This window comes from Myotis yumanensis, unplaced genomic scaffold (genome assembly GCF_028538775.1).
Source record: "Myotis yumanensis isolate MYYU_CA2020_CCGP unplaced genomic scaffold, mMyoYum1.0.hap1 SCAF_22, whole genome shotgun sequence".
In the NCBI taxonomy this organism is placed as follows: Eukaryota; Metazoa; Chordata; class Mammalia; order Chiroptera; family Vespertilionidae; genus Myotis; species Myotis yumanensis.
The window spans coordinates 4,202,385-4,221,383 of NW_027223773.1; the positions used below are offsets into that span (position 1 = coordinate 4,202,385).

The following is an 18,999-nucleotide window of genomic DNA, read 5'->3' on the forward strand; positions in this document are numbered from 1 at the left end:
CCAAGGTGGGGCGTGCAGGAGGCAACTGATCCATGATTCTCTCTCATTGATGTTTCCCTTCCTCTCTGAAATAAATAAAAATATGTATATAGAAAAAAGAACGCATTTTTTAAAAATCTGAGAAGGGAGGAATCGAACGTGCGCAGTTGGTGCACGCTCGGCTCCGCCCTCCTCCCGGGGTACAGGTCCCACGTGGCCGCCAGGTCGTCAGGCAGTGCCCGCGCCTAAACCTTCCGGGTGGCGGACGGCAAGACTGAGAGCTTCAGGTCCGGGGAAAAGGGCGTAGGACGTCCCAGCGGAAACCTGCGGTGGGCGGGACCAGCCACGTGACCCAGGCCGCTGGGCGGAGCCAAAGGACCGCGGCCTAGTTCCAGGCACCGCCCTCTCGCCCAGCAGGGCGGAAGTCCCGCCCCGGAGGAAAGCGCTGAGCGGAAGTCCCGCCTTCTGGCACGTCGACGGCGGCCCGTGAGGGTCAGTGCGAGGCCAGCGATTCCCCCGAGCGTACTGCTGGCTGGTGGTGCCGAGGTCTATGTGCCTGAGCCCAGCCTGCGGGGCGGCGTGACCCCGGCGGCGCCCGGACTCGGCCCGCGTCCTGCTCCCAGGTGCGGACGGCGTGGCCCTTTCTCCCTTCGGAGCGGACGGAGAGGCAAGTTTGCTGTGGACCGGCGGGGGGAACCGAGGAGGTCGCCGACTCTCGCGAGCTGCGATCCCTCGTGGGCGCGCCGCGTCCGGCGGGTTGATTTCGCCCCGCGCGCTCATTTGGAGGGAACGCGGGTTGGTGCGGACAGCACCTGGGGAAGGGGGCGCCGCTGACCCCGTTTTACCGACGGGGACACTGGCTGGAGAGAGTAAGCAAGCGCCCCTCCGTGACCGGACCACGGGGGCGTGGCGCTGACCCGGCCGCCCCCCACGCCCGCCCCTACCCGCCGCCCGTGGTCAGGTGCTCCGGTGCGGGCGCTGCAGGCTGATTACTTTCAGCTGCTCCATGGAAATCCTCAAGCAGCCCCGCCGGCCTGGCTCCAGGGTGGAGCGTTGACCTATGAACCGGGAGGTCAGGGTTCATTCCCCATCCGGGCACGTGCCCGGGTGGCTGCCCGATCCCCAGTGGGGGGGGCGTGCAGGAGGCAGTAGATCCATGAGTCTCTCCCATCATTGATGTTTCTCTCTCTCCCTTCTTCTCTGACATCAAACAGCGGTTCTCAACCTGTGGGTCGCGACCCCTTTGGCGGTCGAACGACCCTTTCACAGGGGTCGCCTAAGACCATCCTGCATATCAGATATTTACATGACGATTCATCACAGTAGCAACATGACAGTGATGAAGTAGCAACGAAAATAATTTTATGGTTGGGTCACCACATGAGGAACTGTTTTTAAAGGGCCAGAAGGTTGAGAACCACTGAATTAAAATAAAAAAAAATGAACACCTAGACGGAACTGAGAAGAGCGGGGCTGGTGGGAAGCGCCGTGTTTTCCTTCCTCGTTCACGGCCCATGTTGCTCGCCCGCAGGAGCCCGCGGGATGGCGGCGCCGACCATGAAGGAGCGGCAGGTCTGCTGGGGCGCCCGGGACGAGTTCTGGAGGTGCCTGGACGAGCACGCGGACGACGCCTCCCGGTGCCAGGCGCTGCGACGCTCCTTCGAGGCGAGCTGCCCGCAGCAGTGGGTAAGCGAAGCGCCGTGGACGGACCGGGTTCTCTTTGCCTTTGAAACGCACGGAGGTTGCGCGCGTTGTGGGGGGAAGGGGGGGGCAGGTGCTGAGTTGGGGGCTGCGAGATGAGGTGCCGGCCTGGGCGTGTGGGTCCCGCAGGGACCCGAGCAGCAGAGGCACCCGGTGTGGTCAGCCAGGCCGTTGGCTTGCATCAGGCCGACCTTTGGGAAACGTCCCCTAACCCTCGAAGGATCATTGAAAAACAGAACGAACACGTGAATGTGGCCCCCAAAACCCAGCCTCTAAACCGGGAGACTTCTCCAGGGGCTGCCTGCGGGGCAGGATTTCATCTGGGGCAGGAGGAAGCCCATTCATTGGCCTGAAGCTGCCCTCACAAAGAACGCATGCCCAGGTGCCCCCCCAAATCACAGCGACCCAGACCCAGCTTATAATGGAAATGTGCGTGGGGCCGGTTCTGCCCCCAGGGACCCCTGACAGGTGTCCCCGCCCTGCCCTGCGGGTCCTTGGGAAGGGAGCGGCGGTGGACAGGAACCAACAGCATTGAGCCCATTGGCGATCCCGTGTAAGTGGGGACACGCCTTCGTTAATGCCCGGCCGATGTGGCTCAGTGGTTGAGCGTCGACCTATGAACCACGGGGTCAGGGTTCGATTCCCAGTCAGGGCACATGCCCGGGTTGTGGGCTCCATCCCCCGTGGGGGGCGTGCAGGAGGCAGCTGATCAGTGATTCTCTCCCTCTCTCTTCCTCTTTCTGAAATTAATTTAAAAAATAAAAAATGAGTGCTGTTGCTGCAACTCGGAGGTGGCAGCTGCAGCTCAGCGTGGAGGTCACGTGCTCCGTACTGGTCAGGGTGGCCGAGCTGCAGTTCCAGGTCAGGCCCGGCCACGCCGCCTGGCGGGTCTGAACTGATTTGTCGCTTTTTCACGCATGTGCCGCTCCCCGTCTCCCAGGTGGTTTGAGAACAGATCCTTTAGAGGTGGAGTGGCTTTAGGGTCGTCACGTCTCACACCTGATTCTTGGAGAGGAGCCTGAGGCTGGACGGAGACCACAGGTGTGATGGAGGGCGGGGTCCTGTTGGGGCCAGGCTGGGAGTGAACTCAGTGGACACAGGTTGTGTTGGGGGACCTCTTCGTCCGTAAAACCAGCAGGACGCACCCCATCTCGTGGACTTACTATGAAGGTCCCATGTCTGATTTGGCATTTAAGCTGAAACCTGGTCTGTGTGGGGCTTGCTGATTGGATTTCAATGATGGCGAACCTTTTGAGCTCGGCGTGTCAGCATTTTGAAAAACCCTAACTTAACTCTGGTGCCGTGTCACATAGAGAAATTTTTTGATCTTTGCAACCATAGTAAAACAAAGACTTATACTTTTGATATTTATTTTATATATTTAAATGCCATTTAACAAAAATCAACCAAAAAAATGAGTTCGAATGTCACCTCTGACACGCGTGTCATAGGTTCGCCATCACTGGATTAGATAATGTGTTAGGCCCCCCCCCCCCCCCCCCCGGTCCCCAAATGCATTTCTGGTGATCCCCCTTAGATAGATCACTGGGAGTAACTCCTGGCTTCAGTGGAGGTGAAAACTACGGGAGTTTGGGCTGACATCACACCTGATTCCTTTTAGGGCCAGCGGTTCTCAACCTCCTGGCCCTTTAAATACAGTTCCTCATGTTGTGACCCAACCATAAAATTATTTTCGTTGCTACTTCATCACTGTCATGTTGCTACTGTTATGAATCGTCATGTAAATATCTGATCTGCAGGACGGTCTTAGGCGACCCCTGTGAAAGGGTCGCTCGACCGCCAAAGGGGTCGCGACCCACAGGTTGAGACCTGCTGCTTTAGGCTCTGATACCATTACTGCCCATGCGCCCCTCCCTCTGCTCCCCCCCCCCCCCCACCTGTGGGCACTGAGCACAGCGGGGGACTGAGGATGGGAAGGACCTGGCCCTGGAGGTGGGAGTGACAGGTGAAGAGCGGGGTGCTGGTGGGTCCCGCCCTCACCCCCCCCCCCCCCCATTTTCCCAGGAGATCCCCCACAGCCTGGCCTCATTTGCCACGCAGGCTGCATGTCAGAATCAGGTGGAGATTTTAAAAAACAAGTAGCTGTGTCCCAGCCCTCGCCTATTTGTGGAAGTAGAACCCAAACTTCTTTTAAAAGCGCTGGGGCTCGCAGGTGTCTGGTGGATGAGCGCCGTCGGGAATCGCTGCGCTGCCCCTGTGGTCAGCGCACTGTAGGCCCCGACCCCCACTGCCCTCTCCAGCCCGGGGCTGTGGACCCTCCCCCTGCTTTCGGGGTGGCTCTGGGCCCCCGACCCCCACTGCCCTCTCCAGCCCGGGGCTGTGGACCCTCCCCCTGCTTTCGGGGTGGCTCTGGGCCCCCGACCCCCACTGCCCTCTCCAGCCCATGGCTCTGGACCCTCCCCCTGCTTTCAGGGTGGCTCTGGGCCCCCCCCCCCCCGCCTCCTCTGCCCTCTCCAGCCCGGGGCTGTGGACCCTCCCCCTGCTTTCGGGGTGGCTCTGGGCCCCCGACCCCCTCTGCCCTCTCCAGCCCTGGGCTGTGGACCCTCCCCCTGCTTTCAGGGTGGCTCTGGGCCCCCGACCCCCTCTGCCCTCTCCAGCCCGGGGCTATGGACCCTCCCTCCCCCTGCTTTCGGGGTGGCTCTGGGCCCCCGACCCCCTCTGCCCTCTCCAGCCCATGGCTCTGGACCCTCCCCCTGCTTTCGGGGTGGCTCTGGGCCCCCCCGGCCCCCTCTGCCCTCTCCCGCCCTGGGCTGTGGACCCTCCCCCTGCTTTCGGGGCGGCTCTGGGCCCCCGACCCCCCTCTGCCTTCTCCAGCCCGGGGCTCTGGACCCTCCCTCCCCCTGCTTTCGGGGTGGCTCTGGGCCCCCGACCCCCTCTGCCCTCTCCAGCCCATGGCTCTGGACCCTGCCTCCCCCTGCTTTCGGGGTGGCTCTGGGCCCCTGACCCCCTCTGCCTTCTCCAGCCCGGGGCTCTGGACCCTCCCCCTGCTTTCGGGGTGGCTCTGGGCCCCTGACCCCCTCTGCCTTCTCCAGCCCGGGGCTCTGGACCCTCCCCCTGCTTTCGGGGTGGCTCTGGGCCCCCGACCCCCTCTGCCCTCTCCAGCCCGGGGCTCTGGACCCTCCCCCTGCTTTGGGGGCGGCTCTGTGCTCTGCATCGGTAGTTTGTACAGCCGGCCGGTGGCTTTACTGTGCTCTCCACCCACACACAGGCCGGTGCCACCCGGAGGCCTCTCCCTCCGTCCCTGCGCCCTGGTCACGTTAACAGGCTCCGCGCACCTCACACACATCACCTGCCATTTATCCGCCCAGTCCCGCTACCACTGGGCCACACTGGCCAGGCCGTAGGTCTGGTATTGCTGAGTCCAGCTTGCTAATATTTTGTTGAGTATTTTTGCATCAAGGATATTGGCCTGTAATTTTTTTTCTTTTTTTTTTGGTCATGTCTTTATCTGGTTTGAGTATCGGAGCAATGCTGGCTTCCTAGGATGATGAGGAAGCATTCCTTCCTCTTTGATTTTTCTTGAAGTCATTTAAGGATAGGGATTAATTCTTTAAATGTTTGGTAGAGTTCATCTGTGCAGTCATCTGGCCCCAGGCTTTTGTTTGCTGGGAGTTTTTGTGATTTCTGCTTTAATTTCATGACTAGTCAACAGTCTGTTCAGATTTTCTATTTTTTCCTGGTTCAGTCCTGGGCGGTTATATGCTTTTAGAAAAACTGAATTTGTTGGCATCCTTAGCGTTTTATATTTTCTGTGGTATCATTTGTCACTTCTTTCGTTTATGATTTTATTTGGGGTCTTTTATTCTTAATGAGTTTGGATAAAGGTTTGTCAATTTTGAATTTTGTTTATCTTTTCAAAGAACCAGCTGTAAGTTTTATTGATCTTTTTCTTTTGTGGGGGGTGGGGTGGGGGGGTTCTTTTTCTAGTTCCTTTAGTTGTAAATTTAAGATTGTTTGGGATTTTTATTGTTTCTTGACGTGTATAGCTATGAACTTTCCTCTTAGAACTGCTCTTACTGCATCTGTAAATTTTGAAAAGTTGTGTTTTTATTTGTCTCATGGTAGTTTTTTTATTTCCTAATTGATTGCTTATTCAAGTGCTCAATAGGGTCTGTAACCCAAAAAGGTTGTGACTTACTGGTCTACATCCTTTTCCAAGACCTTTATACATCAATGCACTGCTGTGAAATGGTTCTAGAACAGCGGTTTTCAACCTGGGGGTCGCAACCCCTTTGAGGGTCGAACGACCCTTTCACAGGGGTCGCCTAAGACCATCGGAAAACACCTATATAATTACATATTGTTTCTGTAATTAACCACTATGCTTTCATTATGTTCAATTTGTAACAATGAAATTGGGGGTCACCACCACATGAGGAACTGTATGAAAGGGTCACGGCATTAGGAAGGTTGAGAACCGCTGTTCTAGAATATAAATGACTCAGGTCACTTATACAATTTATACTGAATAACCGGTTACATTTAAGTCCGTGCTGTTGTTTACCTGAGCTGCATAACCTGACCATATTTCAAACCCCTTTTTCTCAACAGATAAAATATTTTGACAAAAGAAGAGACTACTTAAAATTTAAAGAGAAATTTGAAGCAGGACAGTTCCAGCCTTCAAACACCTCTGCCAAGTCCTAGGCTGCCCTGGCCTCTCCGAAAGGTAGACTCTTCTTTCTGGACATTCCCAGTGCTCCATGGACTGTGGGAGCTGGTAGACATCAGTGCTTCTGCATATGTGACTTAATAATGAAAGCGATCAGACAGTGGTATGAAACATGCTCAGTTTTAATTTAGTAAGAAATCTATTTTAAGAAGAAAATTAAAGCCTATTTTAAAAATACATGTAGCTATTTTTTTGGTTAGAGGATGGCATTAGGCAAATATTGTAGATACTGAAAAAACAGGTTGTTATATGTGTCCTAGGAGTGCCCATTTTATAGAGGCACACACCAAAAAATGGTGATCGGGAGAACTTAAATAGACAACTAAAATAATAGAGACTGTCTACAAACAGCTTAGCTAATATACTTAGTGATGGCACAAGGAGTGATTTTTCCCCAAAATCAGTAACAAGGTAAGGATGTCCTCTCTCACTTCTATTCACTAAGAAAAAAAAATAGTTTCTAGGAAAGAAATGATCTTTTAAAAATAGTTTTATCTCCACAATTGCTTAAAACATTTTACTAAAGAAGCAATACAATTTAGCTAAATATGTTTATTAAAGAGGACAACACATAGTAATATGTTTAAGGCACATGAAAAAGTTTGGCATTAAGTTATAAGGAAAAAACACAAATTATTCCCGTAAATTCAGAATTTGTTTCATTTATCCAAATACTTTTTAACTGTTTCAATAGCACCGACAACTCTCAGAGTGCGGGGACCTCACGCCTGGGTGCCCCCTCGCCTGCGCAGCTGCTGCCGGGCATATTCCCAGATGAGCAGGGCTCCACTCACGTGGACGTTCAGCGAGCGGGTGATGCCCTGCTGAGGGATTTCCACACACACGTCCAGCTGCTGGATCAGGTTGGCAGGGATTCCTTCACGTTCATTTCTGGTGAAAGGGGAGAAGAAAGGTTACTTTCCTTGTAATAACCGTATTTTCTCAGACATTCAGTGTTAACATTCAGAATGTCTGAGTGTCTGAGAAAATACCGGTTAACTGGGAGAAAGGAGAAGGAGGATGAAAAGCGTATGGGCCACCCTGTGGTCCCCTGCGCACCCACAGGTGAAGTAAGGGAAGGTCGGGGGCTTCCCATGAGCACCAGGTCGAGTGCAGGTGGTGGCAGGTGCGTGTGAGGGTCCAATAAACTACGGTTTCTGAACCGTTTTCTGGCTGAGCTGTGAGGAGGTTCTCACCCCAGCAGCAGCAGCGACCTCTCCGGGAAGCAGTACTGGGTCAGGGCCGTGCTCCGGGCCGTCTGCTCCACGCCGATGACCGTGTAGCCCTCCGCCTGCTTCTGCCTCAGATAGCCCGCCAGCTGCGGTGGCTTTACCTTCACACCATTTAAAAGAGCAGAAAGTAAGTCATTCAGTCACGGCCCTGCTAAGAGTAAAATCAGAGCTTAAAAAACTTACTAAACTGAGCTTGCTTAAGTCTTTTAGAAAAGATTATACACTATAAACAAGAATTCCCCCAACAGCATAGAAATGTATGAAAATGATTCCTACACCAGCAAGGCATGTTTTCCTGAAAGGAATCCTACATGATTGATTTCTAAAAACACAATCACGTGGAAGATGATAAAGGAACAGGAGAACAGCATTGGGCTGCATTTTACTTTAGTGTTAAAGGCTGGGACTACTGTAAATTACTGCAAAGGGGCCGATACACGAAGATGGAGAACTACAGACTGAGCCAATCAACTCGAACAGTGAGTCACTGCCACCCACCTCCACCAGAGGCAGCCACTGCTCCGCGGAGACGCTGAGCTGCTGGAACTGCTTGTCGCTGACGCACTGAAGGCTGCCGACCACCAGCGCTGCCGCCCCGAACACCTCGCAGGTGCGGCACAGGCCTGCAGAGCAAGCGGGCATCACCGTCAGCAGCACGAGGCTGAGCGCAGTGTGTCCCCCACCCCGTGGCCTCCCACAGCGGGTCACGCCTGGAAGGCAGCCCATACGGCCGTGCGCTGACTGGCCGTTCGCAGGATCTAGAGCAGGGGTCCTCAAACTATGGCCCGAGGGCCACATGCAAATACAAATATTGTATTTGTTCCCGTTTTGTTTTTTTACTTCAAAATAAGATATGTGCAGTGTGCATAGGAATTTGTTCATAGTTTTTTTTTTAAACTATAGTCCGGCCCTCCAATGGTCTGAGGGACAGTGAACTGGCTCCCTTTTAAAAAGTTTGAGGACCCCTGATCCAGAGTCTAAGCGAGCCCCCGACACACGGTTACCTCCTAGGTTGGTGGGCTTGTCGATGAGGGAGGCCACGACGATCAGGCGGCTGATGGCCTTGCCGAGCTTGGCAGCGTGATCCTGAAACGCCAGCTCCAGGTCGGCATCGGGAGCAGCGTGTCTCCACGGGATTACCTTCTTCTGAACGTCAGTCCACTGGGATTGGTTGTCTGCTTCACCCGAGTGAGAGCCTGGGCAGGAAAGAAGAATCCCCTATGGAAACCAGTCCCCCCATATTCTGCATATATATTCTGCATATATTACGTCACTGCGAGAGAGCCACAGGGGAAGCAGTTCACCGAGCGAGGACAGGAAAGGAAGGACCTGCAAGGGTGACAGCGGGTGAGTCCAGCTGGGAGGCGTGGAGTGTGAAGAGCTATGGAGTGTCCCGCGCCCAGGAGGGCCGGGCAGAGGGAGACATGAAATTCAGCGAGGCCGTGGCTAGGGGTTCGGAACGAGAACCAGTGGGCTGGCGACGAGAATGCAGACCTCGGCACACAGCTGTTAGGGTCAGTGGTGGCTTTAAAATGGTGGGGCTTGGCCCTGGGATGGCTCAGGGCAGCGTGGCTGAGGGAGAGCAGCGGGAGGTGGTCCTAAGGGAGCCGGGGAGGAAGGCGATGGGAAGTGGTGGCCAACCAGCGAGGACTAGCACCAACCTCTCTGCTTCACTCCTAAACGGGGCAAGAAATTCCATAATTTGGCCCCTTTTAAAATCTATATTTTACAGAAATATATAGTGGGAAACAGTGAATATGAACGATATTTCAGAGTACTATATAAGGAAGCAGATGAGGCTCCTGGCTTTTCATAGCGAAGCTCAGGCCCCTGAAAGTACCGTCAGTTACACCACTTTCCACCGCCTCTTCTCCACGGGAGCCTCGTGAAGGAGCTTTTATCAGCCGCCTGCTGTCACTGCAGCCACAGCCTGAGCGGGCAGCGGTGGGAAAGGGGAACACTCTGTCACCTGCATCCTGCTGAGCCCAGTCCCCCGGCCTCAGCTCGCGCAGCTGCGTCGCAGAAAGGTAGCGATGAGCCCCTGCCCCCGAGGGAAGGTCCGTGAACTTGGCAAACTTGTCGATGGCAATCCACTCGTCTTCAACAAGGCCTGCAAGGCGCGGAAGGATGTGAAATATGGTCTGAAAGAAAAGTGTAAAATCTAAACTTTCCCCCTTAAAAAACATAAAAAGAGCAAAGAAATACATAACTGCTTAAAGTACAACCTATTCTTACTAATGTATTTTCCCAAACTATCCCGTCCGGTCCAATGACCTACTTTCTGTCTTGTAGCAACTGCCTATGTGTCTGACCGGCTTTTCTAAGAACCTGGCGAGCAGCAGGTCTCGCACTCGGGTCCCTAATGCACTAACAGCCACGGCTCTGCACGAGGCAGAGCGTCTGGAGTCAGTGCTGGTGTTGGGCAGCGTTTGGACACCAGTTGACTGATCACCACCTTCTCCATAAGCAACAGGTCAAGCTCTCTTGGTGCCAAACCCTCCCTTTCGCTACCACTAGCTAAGCCATTTAGCCTCCCTTGGCTTCAGCCTCCTCATCTGTAAAGTGTGGGTAAGATGGGGTTAAAACAGCACATGAAGAGTGTTTTGTAAACTGCGCAGTGTGAACAGTTTAGTCATCATGTAAACAGTCCTTTCTTTTTCTTACCTATGAGAACTGAGAACCAGGAAATCACCAAAGGTCAAAGGCCAGGAGAAGCGGAAGCACAGGTAATAGGCAAGTTTAAAATGAAACAGTAAGTTTAGATCAACATGCAAGTCTTCATAAAAGTCTTTAGAATGAATATGGTTTTCTTCATGCAACATCTGGGTACATTTAAATTAGCATCATGATTGCAACTAGGTAGTAAGCGGGTACCAATACGGCTACACATGGACGAGACGGAGTCTTACACAGAGTTAGGGTTCCTACTGGGAGTGGGGAGTGAAATATACAACATGAGGGGGAGGCCGTCCAAGGCAGGAAAGAGGAAAGTGAGGACTTACTCCTGCGGGAACAGTAGCAGGTGGGCAGGTGGACGTAACCTAAGAGGCACTAAAGGCCCTGCAGAAAGAGGCAGGCATAGCGCCTGCGCACGGAGGACAGAGCAGAGCGGGTGAAGTATCTGAAAAACCCTGGACAGTTTCTGCTGTGACGTCACGGAAAGCAGTTCATGTCCTATGGCGACCATCACAGTGCAGAGCTGTAGCTTTTTAAAGCGCAGGGTGTTAGTGACCCACCCAAGTAGTTCACTGTGCACAGCAGCTGAGACGTCCAAGTTCTTTAGAGGAAAAGAACAAGGTCGAATGTTTTAATTCAAAGAGAAAGTAATGCCATTTCTACAAAGTTTAGTCACTTAGATATCAAGTTGATTGACTGACTAGTAATAGACCCGTCTATGGTTCTTGAAGTTCATTAAATGAGCACATTCGGGAGGCGGGGTATCACCTGCTATCCAGGTTCAGCCCCCCAGGACCTAGACAAGGTGATTAACAAGAGTCCATCTTGTTCTTTTAACAGTGGGCTTCGTGACCACAGAATCTCACCTGCACAAGTGTTTTCACTCTCCCTTTTAGTGTCAGAACAGGTTTCTGTTCAGAGTTAAAACACTGCCCTTCCCGTGTGTACAGGCCTGACTACCTGAGAGAGAGAGAGACAGTGACTAGCAGGCTCACTGCGTAAGCGTGGAATGAGGCAGGTCATCTGCATAAAGTGACGCAAACGCAGAACTTCACAGCGTGAAGGGGAAGCAAGTGAGGGGAAAGGTGAGCTAGTCGTCACCCTTCAACTACGATGGCAAAGGAAGCGTCAGGACTAACGATACAAGAGCATTGGCGTGGGACAGTGTGCTCACCTCCAGGCAGTAGTCCTGAAGCGGGTGAAATGCTGCAAAAAAGAAATGGTCCTGGATGCGCTGCCAGTTCCTCTTGGCGTTCCTAAGGGTGGAAAACATGGTGAGGCACACGCAAGGGAGGGGAATCAGACTCCTTCCTGGCTTACCCACTGCGGGGTGTAGAACGGAGGGAAAAGTGTGTGAGTTTTAGCCTAAGGCTTATACACCTCTGTCTCCAAGATCAACACACTTTAGAAACTGACACTGCGTTTGACCTTCTGAAATGAGATGCAAAACAAGTAACTCTCTCAAAGTCATATGACTCACAAGAATGGGAGCCAGGTCGGCACTGACATGTGGGGGTCACTCTAGGGATGCAGAGGCCTGAGCTCCATCCGAGGTGACGGGCACCTGACAACAGGAAACACCTGGAGCGCCTGGCAGACGCCGGCCTGACAGACATGAATGCCGGGCGGAGGGGCTCTGAGGGAGCCACGTGAGGGGTCTGGGGGGACCCTTCAGTCTCTGGCATAAACTGCTGAGGAGAGAAAAGCATCGCCCAAGACCCTTTTTCTGCTCTGAAGACTCACAGCCAAACTGTTACCAACTCGCACAGACCACAGGTTTCCCGTGAGCAGGTCTGGGATTCCTGGCGCACCTGTCACGGTGGAGAGGGTTCTCGTCTGACCAGGCGAAGCGCTGACTCAGCGCCGTCTGTGCTGCCGGCTAACTTGGTCGAGCAGAGGCCCGACAACATGGCACTGATTTCCATCCCCATTCCGGGCGCCCCGTTTGCTGCGTCCAGCCTCTGTGCACGGGTTTATGTAAATCAGTGAGTGCGCTGAGCGTGCGAAGAGACCTTTGTGGACCCCTGCGGCCTGGGTCTCAGCACTGTGTGAGCCGTGGCACTCCCGGTGGTGGGTCAGTGATGATAACGCAGTGAGACACCGCCTTAGACACGGCAGGAAGCGATGCCTCCCGAGGGGCTTTGTAACACCCCGCTCACGCCCCTCCATCCACAGGAGCAGTTCTACAAGGTCCGGGGAGCCGCCAGCAATCCGAACTGCAACTACACTGAACAGCTAACGGCTGCGAAGCTCTGCCACCCGGCTCTGCGCTCCCACGTGGCCTCACCCACGTGGCCTCAGCTGAGCCGAGGGCGCCGCCTGCAGCTGTCCCGCCTCACCCCCTCACCGGAGGGCTGCCGGCACGTGCTTACCCTGCTCCCGGCGTGCTCTCCACCTGACTGAGGCTGGACTCGATCACGGACGCCAGAGCGTCCAGCTCCCCCATCTGCAGCGTCTTACACATGCCCCAGGCTTTGTTCAGCGCCACCAGCGCGTACAGGCGGACACTGAAGTTGTGGCTGAAGCCCCACTGCAGCGCGATGACCAGGGCCTGCTTCAGAGCCGGCCTCTGCAGAGAGGAGAGGAATCACTTCAGTGGCCACCGGCCGTGGCTGGAAGACCGCAAGGGGGACCTGGCATCACTGCGTCCCCGACGGGCTCCGGGCTCCCCACCCTCCTCCCGAGACAGATGGACGTGCTGGCACACGGTCCCCAGAGGCAGATCCCGTGACCCTGCGGTACTCCCCACCCTCCAGCACGTGTGCAAATGAAAATAACTTAGTGTCCTATTTGTACCACGTGCTAACTTGACGGTCAAGGCAAAGACCCAACAATATGGTAGAGTACCCCGCCCGACGGGCCTGTAGCCAGCTGGACTCACTGGGAGAAATTGCAGAAGACATAAGGAATATGTTACACTTACAAAAACTAGGACAAATATTAAAAGTTCTATTTTGTTAGTCAAGTTTAAACTCTTCTTACAATTTAAACTCACCTTTTCTGGAAGATTTTGAGTAATGATGTCCAAATGTGACAAAACCGACAAGAATGTACAAATGCTTGTTTTAAGGTGTTCTTCACCCTGAAAAGAAATCAGGTAAAACGTGATTCAAGGCTTCTGTGCCATGTGACATGCGGGGCCCACAGGGGGCAGTCTCTCCCTTCACAGCTGCAGCCCAGGTGCAGAACCAAATGCCAATACATGGCAACCAGCCAACTGCGAGGCATCGCCAACTTCCTGGGAAGTGAGTGGTGGGTGAGGGTGCTCATCTGGGGGGTGGTGAGGCCTGCAGGGTGAGTACTGGCTGGAGGGGAGGAGCCGGGGAGCAGCGAGCGAACAGGCAGGCAGTGAGCAAGACCAGCAGACACAGAGGCAGGTGGAAGGCAGAGGCAGCGAGTGGCAAGGACAGGGCTCCGACGTTCAGGGGGCCTTGGCTTTGAAAACCCAGGATGAAAAGCCAGGGGAGAGCGTTGAAATGGGTTCAGAAACCTTCCCACTAATGGTCACTGGGAATCACATTAATTTGTGATGATAAACTGACGGAAGCCACAGACTGAAGAGGCTGCAGACACTGCAGCTCCGGTGGTGGAGGCGGCGGGGACTCAGTGTGGAAATCGGACTCTCAGGAGCCTGACTGTGACCGTGAGGGGGTGACCACAGGAGGGACAGCTCAGGGGGCAGCTCCATGGACAGAGGGTGGACACGAGTGACTTTAGCAGCCGTGGAGGCATCTGGTGAAGGAGAGACCGAGTATGGCAGACTGAGGGCAGAGGCCTGCACCGTAACCCATCACGATCCTGTATCAACTCCTCAGAGATGATCCGGGACGCAGGAAATGCTGGGGGTTGGGGGGAGGGGGGTGGACGAGGGACATGAAATAAGAATGGAATAAACTGACGTCTGTTCCCAGTTGGGTAAGAGAGAGACCCTGAAGATTCTCATTAAAGCTGCTACTTCGGTGACGTCTAAAATTTACCTACTGGAAATGTCTTTAAAGTGTAAGGAGTACACTTAATTCTTCCTCATTCTTATTTCTAAGATCAAAGACAGCACTTGGTAAGTAAGACTGCAGCACTGACCTATTTCCCTTCTTACTAACAAAAGCCTTTCCCATCTTTATTCTGTTAGAGCAGAAGAGCTCTCAAGGTGAGCCAGGCATGCCTGTCTCTTCAACTAATTCCAAACACAACCTAGGATGTCAACGCAATTGGGCCAGGGCGACTGAGAGTCAAGCACCAACTAATGAAAGTGAAACAATCTCCCGGCACAGTCCACATCTTTTGTTAATTTTAAAAAATGGGAAAAAATCTCCTTTACTTACACAAGAAAAACAATCCCAGAACTTTGGAAGAAACTGAGGAAATTTGTGAAGAATCAGTATAATAATCCATTCGATGTAATACTTGATGGACGCTTGGTTGTTGATGAAACCAGCCTGAAAGATCTTGTCAATGATTCTATTCAAGAAATTCTGAGAAAAATAAAATTCACAAATTAAATTGTGTTATGGTTACTAATGGTCTTAAATTTATTTTTACTGAAATATAATTAACATATAACAATGTATAAATTTAAGGGATAAAAATGTTGACTCGATGCATTGACATATCACAATACGATTACCACCGTGGCATTGACTAACAACTCTATCCCATCACATAATTATTTCTTTTTTTGTGGTAGGAACAATTAAGAACTAGTCTTTTAGCAACTCTGAAACTGGTTATTAACTTTAAAAATGCACTAAAAAATACTGCTAAAAAAACACAGCTTAAAGTTTCATTCTAAGTAACTCTTGGATCCACCACTCTGCAAACAATGGCCTTAAAAACTGCTGACAGACATAACGATGAGGTACTTTTACTGACCGTTCACGTTTTACTTGGGCATGAATTCTGTGAGGAAGGTTTTTATTCTCGGTATTTTTACAGGGAAGAGAGAAGGTTCAGGAAGGGTAAGTGACTGTCTGCAAGCCACACATCTGGTAAGCGGCCGGATTGAGATCAAGATGTGCCGAGATGCCCAAGTCAGCAGGCAGCAGACGGAGCCCAGGAGGAGCAGGCCGGCCCCCATCTCCTTGGGCGACTGCCCATCCGCCTGCCCCACAGCTGCCCAGTTCTTCTGGCCGAGACGCTGAACCCACAGTCCTCCCCCTCGCCCCGTCCTTCTCTTCAGAACCGCACTTCCCTCCGGGTAACTGAACATCGCTCAGGAGCAGGTAGAAAGCATCATCTCCTCGTGTAAAAGTATGTATTACGTGTATTTATTTTAAAGAAGAAGAATGTATCTTAAAGAGCAGAAAAGCTCATTTCAAGCCCCCGTGCCGGGCTGTAAAGTGGAGCGTGCGTCTGGGTTAGACCTGGGTTGGTCCCACCTTCACTGGTCACTACTTCCTAGACGACGCCACTGCGGTGTCCGCAGGACGGACAGCCCACAGCAGGCACCTCCAAGTAACCAGCTGCCAAGGATCGGGGGCTGGTGGGCTCTCAATGGCATATGAAACTTTAAACATTACAGTATCACGTTAAAGTACTGAAAGGAAGAATCGTCACTGGGCCAGGTAAAGCAGTTTCTGGTTTATTTCCACAATCCCTAACTGCCTTCGCATTCTTTGTTAAAAAGTGTCCTGAGTGACTTCAATTTTAAGAACTGAAGTGTATATAAGTGCTAAGCAGATTACTTCCTCGTTTTCAAAGAGCAACATGACAGTCTCTACTGCACAGTTTATTCACACGGAACCCTTATGCTAAAGCAGTGATTCCCAAAGTGGGCGCTACCGCCCCCCGGTGGGCGCTGCAGCGATCCAGGGGGGCGGTGATGGCCACAGGTGCATTTGGGGGCGATGAGTAACTGCTATTAAAATTTAAAAAAAAAATTAATTTCCAGGGGCTGAGTAATATTTTTTCTGGAAAGGGGGCGGTAGGCCAAATACGTTTGGGAACTACTGTGCTAAAGGTACAACTGCAGGGACTACTCACCTGGTCGAAGCGGGGGAAAAGCACGAGCAGGATCTGCCACACTCGGTTTTGCACTCGGTGCTGCTGGGAGTTCACGTAGCATCGCGTCCTGGACGAGGACACCAGTGCCTCCTGGGGTGGGGAGTCAACATGGAATCACTCGCTGAATCTGTGGCTGACGAAACATCAACCACAGCTTCAAACTCAGCCCCTGGTCCTCCAACCGGCAGGAAGGACAAGAAGACACTGCTTTAGTTTCCTTCCACAACAATGCATTTCGTTACTTAACTCATCTGCTTTTAAAACTAGAAAGGCGTGCCCTACCAGTTTGGCTCAGTGGATAGAGCGTCGGCCTGCGGACTGAAGGGTCCCAGGTTCGATTCCGGTCAAGGGCATGTACCTTAGTTGCGGGCACATCCCCAGTAGGGATATGCAGGAGGCAGCTGATCCATGTTTCTCTCTCATCGATGTTTCTAACCCTCTATCCCTCTCCCTTCCTCTCTTAAAAATAAAAATCATCATTCTCCCCTTTAAAAAAAAAACAACTAGGAAGGAGCTATGTCATTGTCCAGCACACAGTCTTTGAGAAGCCTCCTTGCTCCGTTGTGGCTGGTGAAGGGGTGAGGAGAGACAGATACTGGACATGGTTCTCAAGGCACCAATGCCTGCACAGTCCCTCCTGCAGACAGTGCGATGCTCATTATAAATAATTCTGCAAATTCAAAAAAGTAAATTCTTCGCATTATGGCAGTTTCTAAATTTTTGGCTTTTTACTCTATTCTTACATAAAACAATGGACGGATACATCACACTAAATGTAACTGGTTTTGACTGGTACCAGAAAACACACGGAGAGAAGGTTAGAGTACAGGAAACATTGTTCTCAAAAGCAACTTGAGTTGGACATTACTGAGATTTAACTAGAAATATGAAAGGAACATAAATCTCGGGTTTTTTGATAAAAATATTTAGAAACATTTTGTCAACAAAAAGAGCAAATGCTGGATTTTGACTTAACTACGTATACAAAAACAAAGATGCTTTAAAGTAACAAAAACCAAACACATTTACTTTCTCTAACAGCTTGATGGCAAGGTCTTCCATAAACGCCTTATGGGACGCATTGGAGTCATCTAACAAGCACAGGAATTTGACAGCACAAACTCTGACATAGTGGTCCTCTCTTTTGGTACTAAAAGTATGAGATGATAGTCTGTGTTAATACATGTTCAAAACATAAAAACACCTCAATTAGCTTCAAGATACCACAGCAAATGTCAAGACCTTCCCAAGTTCTCTAAAACTACGTGGGTCCACACTTAAGGACAGTGCTCTGAACTCAGGATGGACGGTGGAAGGTAATGAATGAATGGGTCAACGAGTGCCTGTGCAGGAAGTCGGCACAAGCACATGGAAACCACACGCACCGCGGCCCTGGGCCAGCAATATCTTATCTGTGGACAAAACAGGTCAGAGCTCATGGAGCTATTCCTGAGTGAGGACCATGCACAGCTCTGTCCACTCAGGGGCAAGACTCCGCCTCCAATGCCGCCATGGCTCCTCCGTCCTACACCAGCGTGTTCTCTACGTGAAGGGCAAACTACATCCCAGCACTTTCAGTGTCTGAATGTGGGAAGATAAAATAAGAAACTGTCGCCCAGCCGGGGTGGCTCAGTGGTTGAGCATTGACCTAGGAACCAGGAGGTCACAGTTCGATTCCCAGTCAGGACACATGCCCGGGTTGTGGGCTCATCTCCAGTGGGGAGCCTGCAGGAGGCGGCCTATCAGTGATTCTCTCTCATCGATGTTTCTACCTCTCTCTCCCTCTCCCGTCCTCTCTGGAATCAATAAAAATATATTTTAAAAAATTTAACAAATACAGAATGCTTCTCATATGATGTTAAATTGTGAATATCCCATTCATGACAAGATGTGAGAAGTCCTCATACTTACTTTTCAATAATAACATTTGCCGCACATTCATGTCCAAGATTTTCAATAAAGGTCTGTATGTCCTGAATGAGTCTTCCCATAAAAAAGATTTGACAAAGAACAACAGGTTTTAGACAGAAAAAAAAAAATTAAGGCCCCAAATTTAAATGAACTAAAACTTTGTATTCTGCTCATTGAAAGCCTCAAAATAAAAACAAGTCTACCTATGTAGGTACTTAATGTAAGTGAGGACAGGCTGAAATAATGACAGCTTTACCTCTGATCCCGCCTGAACACAGTTCCAAACACACACGCCTCCAGGAGCAGCTCGCTGTAATCCGCAGCGTTTGAAAAAGACGCCTGGGGCACCTCTGGAGCAGGAACAACCCACGATCGGCAGCAGTGAGTTATCAGTGTATTGAAGACTCCGGTTTTTACAGCCGACATTTCAATCATCTGGTGCATAATCTGGAATGAAAAACAATGGTCATTGTACCCTTTGACCAAGTTAGTTGTTTTGTTTTGTTTCCAAAAAATTACTGTTGCTAGAAACTGTCTGGAAATGGCTTCCACTGGTAGTTCCCACATAAGCATGAACAGTCCAAAAAATTAAAAATTCTTTATCATTAGAACTTTGCAAGATGCTCAGCAATCAGACTACGCATTTTCATTTCTCAGTAACAAGATGTCACTGGTGGTGAATTCACTTAGAACTTTCCACAAGAAGCACCGTCCACAGAGGAAGAGGGAAAAATACCCTCCCCCCCCCCCTCGCCCCCCCGAGTTAGCGAAGACCTGGGGCCCACGGTGTTTGCGGAGCCAGGAAAG

The 18,999-nt window shown here is 51.6% G+C and overlaps 2 protein-coding genes across 6 annotated transcripts in view; one reads left to right on the forward strand and one right to left on the reverse strand.

Annotated features, from left to right (window-relative positions):
- Nucleotides 1-467: 467 nt before the first annotated feature.
- COA6 (cytochrome c oxidase assembly factor 6) lies at nucleotides 468-18,859 on the forward strand. Of its 5 annotated transcripts, none has more exons than XM_070401307.1 (4): nucleotides 468-646; nucleotides 1,511-1,665; nucleotides 6,253-6,370; nucleotides 15,214-18,859. In XM_070401307.1, exons 2-3 carry the CDS (start codon nucleotides 1,522-1,524, stop codon nucleotides 6,346-6,348), a joined length of 240 nt encoding a protein of 79 aa, XP_070257408.1. In that variant the 5' UTR covers nucleotides 468-646; nucleotides 1,511-1,521; the 3' UTR covers nucleotides 6,349-6,370; nucleotides 15,214-18,859. The 5 variants fall into 5 exon arrangements, with proteins under 5 accessions (XP_070257408.1, XP_070257405.1, XP_070257407.1 ...); XM_070401304.1 differs by lacking the exon at nucleotides 15,214-18,859 and adding an exon at nucleotides 14,411-14,791; XM_070401306.1 differs by lacking the exon at nucleotides 15,214-18,859 and adding an exon at nucleotides 14,416-14,791.
- The window catches only part of TARBP1 (TAR (HIV-1) RNA binding protein 1), a 31,765-nt gene continuing 19,676 nt past the window's right edge, over nucleotides 6,911-18,999 (reverse strand). Inside the window, 13 exon segments of the mRNA XM_070401303.1 lie at nucleotides 6,911-7,264; nucleotides 7,570-7,706; nucleotides 8,104-8,228; nucleotides 8,610-8,801; nucleotides 9,575-9,746; nucleotides 11,456-11,537; nucleotides 12,654-12,850; nucleotides 13,277-13,363; nucleotides 14,604-14,753; nucleotides 16,261-16,371; nucleotides 17,311-17,431; nucleotides 18,193-18,264; nucleotides 18,449-18,639. Coding sequence (XP_070257404.1) covers nucleotides 7,096-7,264; nucleotides 7,570-7,706; nucleotides 8,104-8,228; nucleotides 8,610-8,801; nucleotides 9,575-9,746; nucleotides 11,456-11,537; nucleotides 12,654-12,850; nucleotides 13,277-13,363; nucleotides 14,604-14,753; nucleotides 16,261-16,371; nucleotides 17,311-17,431; nucleotides 18,193-18,264; nucleotides 18,449-18,639 — 1,806 coding nt within the window. The 3' untranslated portion in view covers nucleotides 6,911-7,095.